This window comes from Taurulus bubalis, assembly GCF_910589615.1.
Source record: "Taurulus bubalis genome assembly, chromosome: 21".
Classification (NCBI taxonomy): domain Eukaryota; kingdom Metazoa; phylum Chordata; class Actinopteri; order Perciformes; family Cottidae; genus Taurulus; species Taurulus bubalis.
The window spans coordinates 1360332-1377572 of NC_136609.1; the positions used below are offsets into that span (position 1 = coordinate 1360332).

Genomic DNA, 17241 nt, shown 5'->3' on the forward strand with positions numbered 1-17241 from the left:
GAAGAGCCAGTCCAGCAGATCCTCCCTGTGCAGCGGCACAAAGTCCACCAGGGTCTCCAGGAACATGCTGAAGACCTGGGAAACACGGAGGAAGCATGGAGGAAACACGGAGGAGACACAGAGGAAACAAGGAGGAGACACAGAGGAAACAAGAAGGAAACACGGAGGAAACAGAGGAGGAAACACAGAGGAAACAAGGAGGAAACATGGAGGAGACACAGAGGAAACAAGGAGGAGACACAGAGGAAACAAGGAGGAGACACAGAGGAAACAAGAAGGAAACACGGAGGAAACAGAGGAGGAAACACAGAGGAAACAAGGAGGAGACACAGAGGAAACAACAAGGAAACACGGAGGAAACGGAGGAGGAAACACAGAGGAAACAAGGAGGAAACATGGAGGAGACACAGAGGAAACAAGGAGGAGACACAGAGGAAACAAGAAGGAGACACAGAGGAAACAAGAAGGAGACACAGAGGAAACAAGGAGGAGACACAGAGGAAACAAGGAGGAGACACACAGAGGAAACAAGAAGGAGACACAGAGGAAACACGGAGGAGACACAGAGGAAACAAGGAGGAGACACAGAGGAAACAAGAAGGAGACACAGAGGAAACAAGCAGGAAACATGGAGGAGACACAGAGGAAACAAGGAGGAGACACAGAGGAAACAAGGAGGAGACACAGAGGAAACAAGAAGGAGACACAGAGGAAACAAGAAGGAGACACAGAGGAAACAAGGAGGAAACACGGAGGAAACAGAGGAGGAAACACAGAGGAAACAAGGAGGAAACATGGAGGAGACACAGAAGAAACAAGGAGGAGACACAGAGGAAACAAGGAGGAAACATGGAGGAGACACAGAGGAAACAAGGAGGAGACACAGAGGAAACAAGAAGGAGACACAGAGGAAACAAGGAGGAAACACGGAGGAAACAGAGGAGGAAACACAGAGGAAACAAGGAGGAAACATGGAGGAGACACAGAGGAAACAAGGAGGAGACACAGAGGAAACAAGGAGAAGACACAGAGGAAACAAGAAGGAGACACAGTGGAAACAAGGAGGAAACACGGAGGAAACAGAGGAGGAAACACAGAGGAAACAAGAAGGAGACACAGAGGAAACAAGGAGGAGACACAGAGGAAACAAGAAGGAGACACAGAGGAAACAAGGAGGAGACACAGAGGAAACAAGAAGGAGACACAGAGGAAACAAGGAGGAGACACAGAGGAAACAAGAAGGAGACACAGAGGAAACAAGAAGTAGACACAGAGGAAACAAGAAGGAGACACAGAGGAAACAAGGAGGAGACACAGAGGAAACAAGAAGGAGACACAGAGGAAACAAGGAGGAGACACAGAGGAAACAAGAAGGAGACACAGAGGAAACAAGGAGGAGACACAGAGGAAACAAGAAGGAGACACAGAGGAAACAAGGAGGAGACACAGAGGAAACAAGGAGGAGACACAGAGGAAACAAGGAGGAGACACAGAGGAAACAAGAAGGAGACACAGAGGAAACATGGAGGAAACAAGGAGGAAACAGAGGAGGATAAACAGAGGAGACACAGAGGAAACACGGAGGAAGCATGGAGGAAACATGAAGGAGACACAGAGGAAAGAGAGAGGAAACACTTACTCTCTGATGTTTGTTAGCGTCCACAGCAGCGGGCAGACATGCAACAAGAGGACACACGTTAGCTAGTTATTTAGCTAGCTAGTGCTGCAGGTGGTCTGACTTCCTGTGAGGCGTTCCACCTGCAGGTGGTCTGACAGGTAGTGGCTCACCTTGCTGTGAGGGTCTGCAAACATGCGGGTGAAGATCTCGCAGAGCCTCTTCAGCTCCACGCGGCTGTAAACAAGCAGAGAGGTTAGCGTCACCCGTCCCGGAGAGGACGGGCGTCCCGTGAGGTGCGGCTCACCTGAGCGGCCTGTGGCTGCGCAGCAGCGCCTGCAGGCCCAGCAGCCCCTCCTTCCTGTCGGCCCAGTTGCTGCTGGCGCAGCGGTTCAGCACCTCGGCCACATCCTCCGCCTGGCGCAGGAAGCTCGGCGCCGCGCCGCCGTTGCGCGAGCCGTGGGAGCGCTCGGAGCAGGCGCTGGAGGCGTCGCTGTTGGCGTCGTCGTCCGAGTACACCCCCGGGGACTCGAACCGCCGCATCACGGGCCGCCGCTGAGCGGGAGGAGAGAGGACGACGGCGGGTTAGCGGACCGGGTCGCTTCACAGGGACGTTTGAGCTGAGCTAGCATGCGGCTACAGAGACGGAGGGCGGGTCATGCTAGACAGGAAGTCGACGTTGCTGCAGCTCGACCGGCTCAGAGGTCATAGGTCAAGGTCAGAGGTCAAGTTCATGCTCGGCATGCAGACGGGGAGTTCAACTACTTGTACCTTACTCCTGGAGTCCCCTAGGAGCTGGGATGTAAAGGTCCAGGAGGAAAGAGGACAGAGGGCGTTACTGCAGGACAGACTAAAGTCTGGACACCAGAAGGTCACAGGCTCTAACCCTCTACAGCTTCATGAGGTCACGGGTTCCTACCAGAGCGACGGCGACGGCGGCCTCCACGTCGGTGCCGGTGTCGAGGATCTTCATGGCGTTGACGGAGGCCGACATGCGAGTCTGATGGGACAGCCGGTCTGCCGGGGAAACGGGCAGCGTTAGTTTGAAGGGGATTCGATCAAAAAGCAGGTCGGGTTTCACGTTGGGTTCAGACCCAAAGACCAGCACCACGCGGCAACAGAACAAAAACTGAGCATGAAGGAGCCAGAGTGGGTCGGCGGCGTTCATGAGAAGAAGCTGCAAAGTAAACGTGGGCTCGCTTCACTCGGAGGACATGCAGGGCGCCGGGGTCAAAGGTCACCTGAGCAGCTCTCTGCAGACGGCAGGGCGCCGGTGGAGCGGCAGTGGCGGCGCGCCGCTGGAGGAGGACGTAAAGTCAGAGGAGACACAGAGCTGAAGGGGAGGAACTGAGAACACGCAGCAAGCAGAGAACCAGGAAGTAGAACACAGAGCTTGAATGGAGAACCAGGAAGTAGAACCAGAACCAGGAAGAAGGGAACTCACCCAGCGGGGAGGAGCCGCGGGCCGGGCTGGTGTCACGGCTGCTCTCACGGCTGCAGCCCTGACTCATGCTGGGCCGGGGGATCCGGCTCCGGGCTGCAGGGGCGCGGCAGAGAGACAGGTAGACAGACAGGTAGAGAGAGAGAGAGACAGGTAGAGAGAGAGAGAGACAGGCAGACAGACAGCAGTGCGAGGGAGAGATTAGCTTGCAGACAGACAGCTGAAGCTCTGCAGAGAGTTAGTGGCAGTGAAGGAACCCAAAAACATGTTTTCTTTCAACAAGCGACAAAAACTACTGTAAAAACCCTCATTATCGGCAGTGACGGGCGAGGCAGTGCCGAACAGCGTCACTCGTCGAGAAGCTGACAAACTATGGTCATTATGGGTTTTAATTCTTCTTTTGTCAATACCCAAGTGTACACACATACATATATATACATATATATACACACACTTATACATACACACACATACACTACCGTTCAAAAGTTTGGGGTCACCCAGACTGTCAGCAATTTCTCGCATGGAATAGCCTTCATCTCTAAGAACAAGAACAGACTGGCGAGTTTCACATGAAAGTTCTCTTTTTCTGGCTATTTTGAGAATAACATGCGATGCTATGCATAGGAAGGCCAGTTGTAAAGCTTATCTCTCCAGCATAACTGTTTTAAGTTGTGCTAACATAATTGCACAAGGGTTTTCTAATCCTCCATTAGTCTTCTATGTGATGAGCAAACAATGTACCATTAGAACACTGAGTGATAGTTGCTGGAAATGGGCCTCTATACACCGATGGAGATATTTCATTAAAAAACAGACGTTTCCACCTAGAATAGTCATTTACCACATTAACAATGTATAGTGTATTTCTGATTAATTTAATGTTATCTTCATTGAAAAAAAACAGTGCTTTTCTCTGAAAAAGAAGGAAATTTCTAAGTGACCCCAAACTTTTGAACGGTAGTGTGTATGTGTATATATATTTTGTAGACTTAATACTTACAATATGCAATACTGCTGTACTATACTGAATATTGTTTTGTTACTACATACATACTACATACTACATTTCACTTCATAATATTACACTTATATGCATAATGTACCAGCCTTTTTATTTGACCATATTATGTCATACTGTTATACCACTTTACTTTGAGGAGACGTCACTGTTAGTCTAGAACACTGAATAATGTTTCCACCAGTAAACCTGAACATGAACACCTCTCTCTGTGTGACAGCGATCATAACCACATAACTATATAGATTATAATTAACTAGAGGATACACCTTTTCCTACACGTTGATATTAAACCCTTAAATATAAACAGGAGCCCGGCCACCCTACAGAGGAAACTCATTTAGTTTTTTTTATTAAAATAAAAGTTGGATAAAATCTCCATTGTCCTCTCCTTATATGCAGTGAGGTGTCGTAGGTAGAACTTTTATGTAGTGAGGTGTCGGTAGTAGAACTTATATGTAGTGAGGTGTCGTAGGTAGAACTTATATGTAGTGAGGTGTCGTAGGTAGAACTTATATGTAGTGAGGTGTCGTAGGTAGAACTTATATGTAGTGAGGTGTCGGTAGTAGAACTTATATGTAGTGAGGTGTCGGTAGTAGAACTTATATGTAGTGAGGTGTCGGTAGGTAGAACTTATATATAGTGAGGTGTCGGTAGTAGAACTTATATGTAGTGAGGTGTCGTAGGTAGAACTTATATGTAGTGAGGTGTCGTAGGTAGAACTTATATATAGTGAGGTGTCGGTAGTAGAACTTATATGTAGTGAGGTGTCGGTAGTAGAACTTATATGTAGTGAGGTGTCGTAGGTAGAACTTATATGTAGTGAGGTGTCGTAGGTAGAACTTATATGTAGTGAGGTGTCGTAGGTAGAACTTATATGTAGTGAGGTGTCGGTAGTAGAACTTATATGTAGTGAGGTGTCGGTAGTAGAACTTATATGTAGTGAGGTGTCGGTAGTAGAACTTATATGTAGTGAGGTGTCGGTAGGTAGAACTTATATATAGTGAGGTGTCGGTAGTAGAACTTACATGTAGTGAGGTGTCGGTAGTAGAACTTATATGTAGTGAGGTGTCGGTAGGTAGAACTTATATATAGTGAGGTGTCGGTAGTAGAACTTATATGTAGTGAGGCGTCGGTAGTAGAACTTATATGTAGTGAGGCGTCGTAGGTAGAACTTATATGTAGTGAGGCGTCGGTAGTAGAACTTATATGTAGTGAGGTGTCGTAGGTAGAACTTATATGTAGTGAGGTGTCGGTAGTAGAACTTATATGTAGTGAGGCGTCGGTAGTAGAACTTATATGTAGTGAGGTGTCGTAGGTAGAACTTATATGTAGTGAGGTGTCGGTAGTAGAACTTATATGTAGTGAGGTGTCGTAGGTAGAACTTATATGTAGTGAGGTGTCGTAGGTAGAACTTATATGTAGTGAGGTGTCGTAGGTAGAACTTATATGTAGTGAGGTGTCGTAGGTAGAACTTATATGTAGTGAGGTGTCGTAGGTAGAACTTATATGTAGTGAGGTGTCGTAGGTAGAACTTATATGTAGTGAGGTGTCGTAGGTAGAACTTATATGTAGTGAGGTGTCGTAGGTAGAACTTATATGTAGTGAGGTGTCGTAGGTAGAACTTATATGTAGTGAGGTGTCGGTAGTAGAACTTATATGTAGTGAGGTGTCGTAGGTAGAACTTATATGTAGTGAGGTGTCGGTAGGTAGAACTTATATGTAGTGAGGTGTCGGTAGTAGAACTTATATGTAGTGAGGTGTCGTAGGTAGAACTTATATGTAGTGAGGTGTCGGTAGTAGAACTTATATGTAGTGAGGTGTCGTAGGTAGAACTTATATGTAGTGAGGTGTCGGTAGGTAGAACTTATATGTAGTGAGGTGTCGGTAGTAGAACTTATATGTAGTGAGGTGTCGGTAGTAGAACTTATATGTAGTGAGGTGTCGGTAGTAGAACTTATATGTAGTGAGGTGTCGGTAGGTAGAACTTATATGTAGTGAGGTGTCGTAGGTAGAACTTATATGTAGTGAGGTGTCGGTAGTAGAACTTATATGTAGTGAGGTGTCGGTAGTAGAACTTATATGTAGTGAGGTGTCGGTAGTAGAACTTATATGTAGTGAGGTGTCGGTAGGTAGAACTTATATATAGTGAGGTGTCGGTAGTAGAACTTATATGTAGTGAGGTGTCGTAGGTAGAACTTATATGTAGTGAGGTGTCGTAGGTAGAACTTATATGTAGTGAGGTGTCAGTAGTAGAACTTATATGTAGTGAGGTGTCGTAGGTAGAACTTATATGTAGTGAGGTGTCGGTAGGTAGAACTTATATGTAATGAGGTGTCGTAGGTAGAACTTATATGTAGTGAGGTGTCGGTAGTAGAACTTATATGTAGTGAGGTGTCGGTAGTAGAACTTATATGTAGTGAGGTGTCGGTAGTAGAACTTATATGTAGTGAGGTGTCGGTAGTAGAACTTATATGTAGTGAGGTGTCGTAGGTAGAACTTATATGTAGTGAGGTGTCGTAGGTAGAACTTATATGTAGTGAGGTGTCGGTAGTAGAACTTATATGTAGTGAGGTGTCGTAGGTAGAACTTATATGTAGTGAGGTGTCGTAGGTAGAACTTATATGTAGTGAGGTGTCGGTAGTAGAACTTATATGTAGTGAGGTGTCGTAGGTAGAACTTATATGTAGTGAGGTGTCGGTAGTAGAACTTATATGTAGTGAGGTGTCGTAGGTAGAACTTATATGTAGTGAGGTGTCGTAGGTAGAACTTATATGTAGTGAGGCGTCGTAGGTAGAACTTATATGTAGTGAGGCGTCGGTAGTAGAACTTATATGTAGTGAGGTGTCGTAGGTAGAACTTATATGTAGTGAGGTGTCGGTAGTAGAACTTATATGTAGTGAGGTGTCGTAGGTAGAACTTATATGTAGTGAGGTGTCATAGGTAGAACTTATATGTAGTGAGGTGTCGTAGGTAGAACTTATATGTAGTGAGGTGTCGTAGGTAGAACTTATATGTAGTGAGGTGTCGGTAGGTAGAACTTATATGTAGTGAGGTGTCGGTAGTAGAACTTATATGTAGTGAGGTGTCGGTAGGTAGAACTTATATGTAGTGAGGTGTCGTAGGTAGAACTTATATGTAGTGAGGTGTCGTAGGTAGAACTTATATGTAGTGAGGTGTCGTAGGTAGAACTTATATGTAGTGAGGTGTCGTAGGTAGAACTTATATGTAGTGAGGTGTCGGTAGGTAGAACTTATATGTAGTGAGGTGTCGGTAGTAGAACTTATATGTAGTGAGGTGTCGGTAGTAGAACTTATATGTAGTGAGGTGTCGTAGGTAGAACTTATATGTAGTGAGGTGTCGGTAGGTAGAACTTATATGTAGTGAGGTGTCGTAGGTAGAACTTATATGTAGTGAGGCGTCGGTAGTAGAACTTATATGTAGTGAGGCGTCGTAGGTAGAACTTATATGTAGTGAGGCGTCGGTACTAGAACTTATATGTAGTGAGGTGTCGTAGGTAGAACTTATATGTAGTGAGGTGTCGGTAGTAGAACTTATATGTAGTGAGGTGTCGTAGGTAGAACTTATATGTAGTGAGGTGTCGTAGGTAGAACTTATATGTAGTGAGGTGTCGGTAGTAGAACTTATATGTAGTGAGGTGTCGGTAGGTAGAACTTATATATAGTGAGGTGTCGGTAGTAGAACTTATATGTAGTGAGGTGTCGGTAGTAGAACTTATATGTAGTGAGGTGTCGTAGGTAGAACTTATATGTAGTGAGGTGTCAGTAGTAGAACTTATATGTAGTGAGGTGTCGGTAGTAGAACTTATATGTAGTGAGGTGTCAGTAGTAGAACTTATATGTAGTGAGGTGTCGTAGGTAGAACTTATATGTAGTGAGGTGTCGTAGGTAGAACTTATATGTAGTGAGGTGTCGTAGGTAGAACTTATATGTAGTGAGGTGTCGGTAGTAGAACTTATATGTAGTGAGGTGTCGGTAGTAGAACTTATATGTAGTGAGGTGTCGTAGGTAGAACTTATATGTAGTGAGGTGTCGGTAGTAGAACTTATATGTAGTGAGGTGTCGGTAGTAGAACTTATATGTAGTGAGGTGTCGGTAGTAGAACTTATATGTAGTGAGGTGTCGGTAGGTAGAACTTATATATAGTGAGGTGTCGGTAGTAGAACTTATATGTAGTGAGGTGTCGGTAGTAGAACTTATATGTAGTGAGGTGTCGTAGGTAGAACTTATATGTAGTGAGGTGTCAGTAGTAGAACTTATATGTAGTGAGGTGTCAGTAGGTAGAACTTATATGTAGTGAGGTGTCAGTAGTAGAACTTATATGTAGTGAGGTGTCAGTAGTAGAACTTATATGTAGTGAGGTGTCGGTAGTAGAACTTATATGTAGTGAGGTGTCGTAGGTAGAACTTATATGTAGTGAGGTGTCGGTAGTAGAACTTATATGTAGTGAGGTGTCGTAGGTAGAACTTATATGTAGTGAGGTGTCGTAGGTAGAACTTATATGTAGTGAGGTGTCGTAGGTAGAACTTATATGTAGTGAGGTGTCGGTAGTAGAACTTATATGTAGTGAGGTGTCGTAGGTAGAACTTATATGTAGTGAGGTGTCGTAGGTAGAACTTATATGTAGTGAGGTGTCAGTAGTAGAACTTATATGTAGTGAGGTGTCAGTAGGTAGAACTTATATGTAGTGAGGTGTCAGTAGTAGAACTTATATGTAGTGAGGTGTCGGTAGTAGAACTTATATGTAGTGAGGTGTCAGTAGTAGAACTTATATGTAGTGAGGTGTCGGTAGTAGAACTTATATGTAGTGAGGTGTCAGTAGTAGAACTTATATGTAGTGAGGTGTCGTAGGTAGAACTTATATGTAGTGAGGTGTCGGTAGTAGAACTTATATGTAGTGAGGTGTCAGTAGTAGAACTTATATGTAGTGAGGTGTCAGTAGTAGAACTTATATGTAGTGAGGTGTCAGTAGTAGAACTTATATGTAGTGAGGTGTCAGTAGTAGAACTTATATGTAGTGAGGTGTCGTAGGTAGAACTTATATGTAGTGAGGTGTCGGTAGTAGAACTTATATGTAGTGAGGTGTCGTAGGTAGAACTTATATGTAGTGAGGTGTCGTAGGTAGAACTTATATGTAGTGAGGTGTCGGTAGTAGAACTTATATGTAGTGAGGTGTCGTAGGTAGAACTTATATGTAGTGAGGTGTCGGTAGTAGAACTTATATGTAGTGAGGTGTCGGTAGTAGAACTTATATGTAGTGAGGTGTCGTAGGTAGAACTTATATGTAGTGAGGCGTCGTAGGTAGAACTTATATGTAGTGAGGTGTCGGTAGTAGAACTTATATGTAGTGAGGTGTCGTAGGTAGAACTTATATGTAGTGAGGTGTCGGTAGTAGAACTTATATGTAGTGAGGTGTCGGTAGTAGAACTTATATGTAGTGAGGTGTCGGTAGTAGAACTTATATGTAGTGAGGTGTCGGTAGTAGAACTTATATGTAGTGAGGTGTCGTAGGTAGAACTTATATGTAGTGAGGTGTCGTAGGTAGAACTTATATGTAGTGAGGTGTCGTAGGTAGAACTTATATGTAGTGAGGTGTCGGTAGTAGAACTTATATGTAGTGAGGTGTCGGTAGTAGAACTTGTATGTAGTGAGGTGTCGTAGGTAGAACTTATATGTAGTGAGGTGTCGGTAGTAGAACTTATATGTAGTGAGGTGTCGGCAGTAGAACTTATATGTAGTGAGGTGTCGGTAGTAGAACTTATATGTAGTGAGGTGTCGGTAGGTAGAACTTATATATAGTGAGGTGTCGGTAGTAGAACTTATATGTAGTGAGGTGTCGTAGGTAGAACTTATATGTAGTGAGGTGTCGTAGGTAGAACTTATATGTAGTGAGGTGTCGTAGGTAGAACTTATATGTAGTGAGGTGTCGGTAGTAGAACTTATATGTAGTGAGGTGTCGGTAGTAGAACTTATATGTAGTGAGGTGTCGTAGGTAGAACTTATATGTAGTGAGGTGTCGGTAGTAGAACTTATATGTAGTGAGGTGTCGGCAGTAGAACTTATATGTAGTGAGGTGTCGGTAGTAGAACCTATATGTAGTGAGGTGTCGGTAGGTAGAACTTATATATAGTGAGGTGTCGGTAGTAGAACTTATATGTAGTGAGGTGTCGGTAGTAGAACTTATATGTAGTGAGGTGTCGTAGGTAGAACTTATATGTAGTGAGGTGTCGTAGGTAGAACTTATATGTAGTGAGGTGTCAGTAGTAGAACTTATATGTAGTGAGGTGTCAGTAGGTAGAACTTATATGTAGTGAGGTGTCAGTAGTAGAACTTATATGTAGTGAGGTGTCAGTAGTAGAACTTATATGTAGTGAGGTGTCGGTAGTAGAACTTATATGTAGTGAGGTGTCGTAGGTAGAACTTATATGTAGTGAGGTGTCTTTAGTAGAACTTATATGTAGTGAGGTGTCTTTAGTAGAACTTATATGTAGTGAGGTGTCGTAGGTAGAACTAACAGAGCCGCTGACGTCACACGCTGCCACGGACTCTCCGCTGCCAGTAATCTCACTCGCTGTCTCTCCAACAACGTTAGCTAACGTGTTAGCAGGCTGACTAGCTTGCCATTAAAAAACTGGTGGGAGGGAAATGAAGCCGCTGTAGACATCTTAACGCTGATTGGCCAAGACTCGACACGTCAAAGATCTTCTATTGCTAAGATGATCACGACCTCAGTTTTTTCCGTGTCCCACTCCAATCTCAGAAACGGCGGACAGTTGACCCCCCCCATCTCTCTCCCAAAAACAAAAACTCTTCGGATCTATACGATTCATGCAGGTCACCTATTTTGGTTTCAAAACGGCGAATTTCGCCGAAAGGTGAGGGATTTTCATGTCTGTCTTGTAAGGCGTTGCTCTGTCACATCAGAGGCTGTGGTAGATTCATGGAGAACGAGGACTTGGAGAGTGAGGAAGACCTCCTGATGAAGAGTTAAGCCCTCATTTTCGAGGGCTCATCAGGTTTAAAATCTCTCCTCAAATAAACCGTTTACTTTCAGCAGACCATAACCTCTGAGCTCCTCAGTGAGGCGATGACGTCATGATTGATTCTTCTGAGAATGTCATGTGACCACAAACCAGAGGAACTCTAACAGGAAGTGAGCGCTGGTTTCCTGCTCACCCGCGGCGGCTCTGGAGGGGCTGGTCTCCCGGCTGCAGCCGTGGCTGCGGTGACCTCGGGGTCGGCTCTCGTCTCCGACGCTCGGCCTCGCGATCCGGCCGTAGGCGGAGCCGAGCAGGCGGCCGGGGGAACCGGAGCGACTGCCGGCTGCGAAAAATACTGAATGTTAGAGAAAAACAACATTTCACAGAACTGAATGTATTTCATCATCGGATCAAATAGTTCCTTAATAAAAGAGTTTATGGTGTAATTATGGCGTCAAGCCGCTCACGTTGAGACTGGGACGCCGCTTTCCTTTGGCTCCGCCCCCGGCTGTCGCCCGCCGGCGAACCGCTTCCTGAACTTCTTCTGGTCCGAACCCGACCTGCAGAAACAGCAAAGAAACGCTTCTGTCAGCAGGAACAGAGAAACTATCATGAGGGAAACGGGACAACATCATTAATAATTACTGATAAATAAATAATAATGAATCAAAAACAGGGAAAGAAGTTTCTTCTTTTTTTCTTACCTGTGAAAACAAAGTGTTGTTGTAGTGCTTATTTCCGCCACAAGAGGGTGAAGTGCACCCTGAAGCACGAATTATACATTTACACGTTCACACATTTACCAGATGGTTCTCGTCCCACACTGAGGTCTTACCCAGCGAGGCGTAGGAGCCGGGCGGCAGGGCCGAGGCCGAGCTGAAGGCCGAGCCGGGCGCCTGCAGGGCGGAGGGCGCGGCGGGCATCCTGGTGCGGGCGGCGGCGGCAGAAGTCGCCGCGCTCACGTCCACGTCGCTGCGAGAGCGCCGGAGGGAGGAAGAGGAAGAGGAGGAGGAGGAGGAAGGTGGCGGCCGGCTGGTGGCGGCTGCAGCAGAAGGGTCAAAGGTTTTCTGTCTGAGCTGCAGGGTTCACTTTAGAGTATTTAGAAATGTAATAATAGGTTTTCTTTTGCTTTACTGCTTTGTTATTGATTCATTATTTTATGTATTTATTTTAATTTACTCTTTATTCGTATAAGTATAAGTAATACACAATTTATTATGATCAATTTATGCACTTGAATTAATGTTGAACTTATCAACATTAATATTTATCTTCCTGGTTATTTCTTTCTCTCGTTTAAAAAGATTTGTTTAAACTTGGTCTTTTAAGTCTTAAAGTCTCTACATTTATTATTATTATTATTTATATTCACTAATAAGAATGAAAGAGACTCACAGCGCGTCCCGAAGGTGTTTTTGACAGGAAGCGGTCGACTGTGGAGACAAAAATAAATAAAGAAAGAGGTAAAAACATCTGTAAACTTCCTTTGTTCAGGAAACAAACAAACAAAGAAGAAGAAGAAGAAGAAGAAGAAGAAGAAGAAGAAGAAGAAGAAGAAGAAGAAGAAGAAGAAGAAGAAGAAGAGGCGCCTCACCTGAGGCTCTCCTGGGAGGAAGAGGAGGAGCGGTCGGAGACGGGCAGCGAGGAGGAGGCGTGGCCTCCGCTCCTCAGGTGAGCCTGCAGAGCCTTCTGATAGGACGCCTCCAGACCCTGGAACAGAAGCTCCGCCTCCCGCCGAAAGTGGCCGTGGAACGTCCAGTAACACCTGCGGGGGAAACGGCTGAGTGACCGCTACCTGTGCTGGGGGGCGGGGTCAGTGGTCAGTGGGCGGAGCCAGGAGGTGGGGGCAGGGTACAGGGGAAAGGGCCAGGGGGCGGGGTCATGGTCAGGGGGCGGGGCCAGGAGGCGGGGTCAATGGGGAAAAGGTGCGACTCACTTTCTGGCCACGCAGCGAGCCTCCGCGTCGGCGTCGTGGACGCCCTTCTTTATGGTCTCCATCAGGACGGCCCCGTGTCTGAGGAGACGAGGAGACGAGGAGGAGACGAGGAGCAGATGAGGAGGAGACGAGGAGGAGATGAGGAGACGAGAAGATGAGGAGGAGACAAGGAGAAGACGAGGAGGAGAGAAGGAGATGAGGAGATAAGGAGGATACGAGGAGATGAGGAGACGAGGAGGAGATGAGGAGACAAAGAGGAGACAGGGAGGAGACTTAATTAAAGTCATAAATGTACGAGCAGAATACTTAAATATTAAATAATGAATACAAACCAGATAAAGTAAAATTAATAAAAGTGTATTTAGGGAATAAAACCCAAACTTTATTGATTAAGTGTGATTCTACACACGACCTTTGACCTCCTGCATGAGCAGACCTCCATCTGCTCTGGACCACACACACACACACACACACACACACACACACACACACACACACGCACACACACACCTCTGGTATTTGGGGTTCAGGTTTCTCTCTGGTGGAAACACAAAGAGGACCCCACCCTGCAGTACTTCTGTATACTTATGTTGTACTTATAAATAAACATATTAATATAAAATAATAATAATAACTAGAAAATTTCACAAGAAATTTTGAAAGTGTGGCTACTACTGCCGTAAGACGTCGCAATATGTATACATTACCGGTAGTGAGATGTGTTATTGAGGTAACACATCTCTCAATAACACAATAACCTCAATAACCTCTGCCACCTTCAGAATTATCAGATCAAATGACTTTCTTTGAGAGGGTGAAAAACGTAGTTTTTTACACAATGAAAAAAAAAATCCTTAACCGAAAGCCAAATAAAAAAGAGCCAATCAGACTTCTTCTATGGGAGGAGCCTAATCGGATTCGTTGTGTTGTCCATTTTTCCCCAGCAACAACAGACTCATTGGGTGAAAGGTCGATCCAAGTTGTATCTCCTCACTCACCAACTTTCTGGGGTCAAAAGACGTGGGCGCACACACACGCGGGCGCACATAGACACACACAGTCAATCGTTTTGTGATAATTCTGTGTGTGTGTGTGTCTAAGTCTAATGTATGATATATAAGAATGTGTGTGAAACGTTTTTTGTAGAGTTTAAAATAGAGTGTCTTGGATGTCAGCTGACCAACGTCAGTTGGCTCCTCCTGCGTTTGTATCACCGGTTGTCGTGGTGACAGCCCTGATTGGCTAACTTAAAACAGGTGTGACACTGTCACAGAGCAGGAGACTGAACTGTGGATTTAATGAGAAAACAACCTTTTAAACTATTGTATTTGACAGACAACCATGAATCCCATCACGAAAATAATGGCATCATGAGAAGCACAAGACTTCTGAGAACGTTTCCGTCTACTTAAATATTTGCAAGGATTTATAAATGAGAGCGTAAATTCAGTTTGTAAAGTGCTCACGTTTCCGTCATGAGAGAAAATTGTGGTCCGATTTAACATGGAGGTTAATGGAGCAGTTGGCCGGTCTTCATGTCGCTTTCAGGCTTGCTGACAAAACAGTATACATTTGTTGGATTCCACGACGCATGTGTACCACCGGCACAATATTTCCAACGTTTTCAAATATAAATTATGCCTCAAAAGTCAATATTGTGGAGTGAATGGCAAAATACAAATACAAAAAGGTTGTTTAGGACACAGCTCCTCGTGCTCTAGCGATGACATCACAGCTCTAACCTTCCCCACACACACCCATTGTAAACTCTGAAATGGTTCCCACATTTTCCTAAACTTGAACAATAATTACATGAAAACTGTGCTAGCTATCAAAAAATGCCCAATTGGGCAAATAAACTCCAGACTTTTGTCAACGTTTTAAACTTTAAATCATTTCTCTACGATACATTATGGCGAGTCACTGTGGGCACAAAGATGTATGTTTTTTTGCTCTCTTCAGTCCGAAACCCCAGTCAAGTGAATGGGACAATTTCTCGCCGTTTTTCGCACTTTTCGGGAAAATGGCTGGTCGAATCTCTTAGAAAAGTCATAGCTCACGATTCCCGATCGGGCCGCACGTTTTGATGTATTTTTTACGCATGTGCGGGCAACGCTGTGGGAGAAGATACGGTCCAAAGTTTGGCGGAATAAGAAGAATAACTAGAAAATTTCACAAGAAATTTTGAAAGTGTGGCTACTACTGCCGTAAGACGTCGCAATATGTATACATTACCGGTAGTGAGATGTGTTATTGAGGTAACACATCTCTCAATAACACAATAACCTCAATAACCTCTGCCACCTTCAGAATTATCAGATCAAATGACTTTCTTTGAGAGGGTGAAAAACGTAGTTTTTTACACAATGAAAAAAAAAATCCTTAACCGAAAGCCAAATAAAAAAGAGCCAATCAGACTTCTTCTATGGGAGGAGCCTAATCAGATTCATTGTATTGTCCATTTTTCCCCAGCAACAACAGACTCATTGGGTGAAAGGTCGATCCAAGTTGTATCTCCTCACTCACCAACTTTCTGGGGTCAAAAAACGTGCGCGCACACACACGCGGGCGCACATAGACACACACAGTCAATCGTTTTGTGATAATTCTGTGTGTGTGTGTGTCTAAGTCTAATGTATGATATATAAGAATGTGTGTGAAACGTTTTTTGTAGAGTTTAAAATAGAGTGTCTTGGATGTCAGCTGACCAACGTCAGTTGGCTCCTCCTGCGTTTGTATCACCGGTTGTCGTGGTGACAGCCCTGATTGGCTAACTTAAAACAGGTGTGACACTGTCACAGAGCGGGAGACTGAACTGTGGATTTAATGAGAAAACAACCTTTTAAACTATTGTATTTGACAGACAACCGTGAATCCCATTACGAAAATAATGACATCATGAGAAGCACAAGACTTCTGAGAACGTTTCCGTCTACTTAAATATTTGTAAGGATTTATAAATGAGAGCGTAAATTCAGTTTGTAAAGTGCTCACGTTTCCGTCATGAGAGAAAATTGTGGTCCGATTTAACATGGAGGTTAATGGAGCAGTTGGCCGGTCTTCATGTCGCTTTCAGGCTTGCTGACAAAACAGTATACATTTGTTGGATTCCACGACGCATGTGTACCACCGGCACAATATTTCCAACGTTTTCATATATAAATTATGCCTCAAAAGTCAATATTGTGGAGTGAATGGCAAAATACAAATACAAAAAGGTTGTTTAGGACACAGCTCTGTAGTGGATTTCTATGTTCCTGAACTTGAATAAAAGCCAAGGGGATTGAATAAATTCAAGGATTTAGAGATTAGTTTATATTTAACATTAATTAGAATAGGATGAGGGGAGAGGAGCTCTTTGCAGGGGTCTGGGTGAAAGTCTCTGTGGGTGCAGCTCATTTGCATAAGGCGGGAAAACCGTGGGTGTGGCTCATGAGCGTCTGACAGAGGACGTTATTAATGGTCTAAAATGTCTATTTGTGTGCCTTATTGGTAATATTAGGATGTTTAAACCGTGTCTATGAGTCTTAAGCTTGTTTAAGTGTTTAATAAGAGGAAGCATATGGAAGAAAAGAAGTTAAGAGGCGTTTATTTGTGTCTTGAGACCGGTGTAAGTGTAGGTAATGAAGATGGGCCATTATTCGAGGTAGGGCGCAGAATTGAGTAGGGAGGTGTGGTTACACCAAGAAATAATACTATTGTATTTGACAGACAACCATGAATCCCATCCCATCACGAAAATAATGAAATCATGAGAAGCACAAACAGTCAGGATGTCAGCTGACCAACTGACAGTTCCTCCTGCGCGTGTGTGTCACCGTTGCCATGGTGTTCACTGAGAGAGAGACAGGAGAGTTGATTTAATGAAAAAACTAACTTTCAAACTAGTGTATTTGACAGACAACCATGGATCCCATCACGAAAATAATGACATCATGAGAAGCACAAGACTTCTGCGAACGTTTCCGTCTACTTAAATATTTGTAAGGATTTAGAAATGAGAGCGTAAATTCAGTTTGTAAAGTGCTCACGTTTCCGTCATGAGAGAAAATTGTGGTCCGATTTAACATGGAGGTTAATGGAGCAGTTGGCCGGTCTTCATGTCGCTTTCAGGCTTGCTGACAAAACAGTATACATTTGTTGGATTCCACGACGCATGTGTACCACCGGCACAATATTTCCAACGTTTTCATATATAAATTATGCCTCAAAAGTCAATATTGTGGAG

General features: G+C 44.2%; 1 protein-coding gene across 1 annotated transcript in view; it reads right to left on the reverse strand.

Moving 5' to 3' along the window:
• The window catches only part of LOC306752950 (CLIP-associating protein 1-B-like), a gene marked incomplete at its 5' end in the record, with an annotated part of 42686 nt that overhangs the window by 10821 nt on the left and 14624 nt on the right, over window positions 1-17241 (reverse strand). Inside the window, 13 exons of the mRNA XM_079236783.1 lie at window positions 1-75; window positions 1789-1852; window positions 1923-2170; window positions 2387-2410; window positions 2535-2632; window positions 2857-2913; window positions 3060-3152; window positions 11274-11420; window positions 11545-11637; window positions 11913-12119; window positions 12473-12510; window positions 12672-12842; window positions 13014-13091. The exon at window positions 1-75 is cut by the window's left edge and continues 89 nt beyond it. Coding sequence (XP_079092909.1) covers window positions 1-75; window positions 1789-1852; window positions 1923-2170; window positions 2387-2410; window positions 2535-2632; window positions 2857-2913; window positions 3060-3152; window positions 11274-11420; window positions 11545-11637; window positions 11913-12119; window positions 12473-12510; window positions 12672-12842; window positions 13014-13091 — 1393 coding nt within the window. The remainder of the gene's footprint in view (window positions 76-1788; window positions 1853-1922; window positions 2171-2386; window positions 2411-2534; window positions 2633-2856; window positions 2914-3059; window positions 3153-11273; window positions 11421-11544; window positions 11638-11912; window positions 12120-12472; window positions 12511-12671; window positions 12843-13013; window positions 13092-17241) is intronic.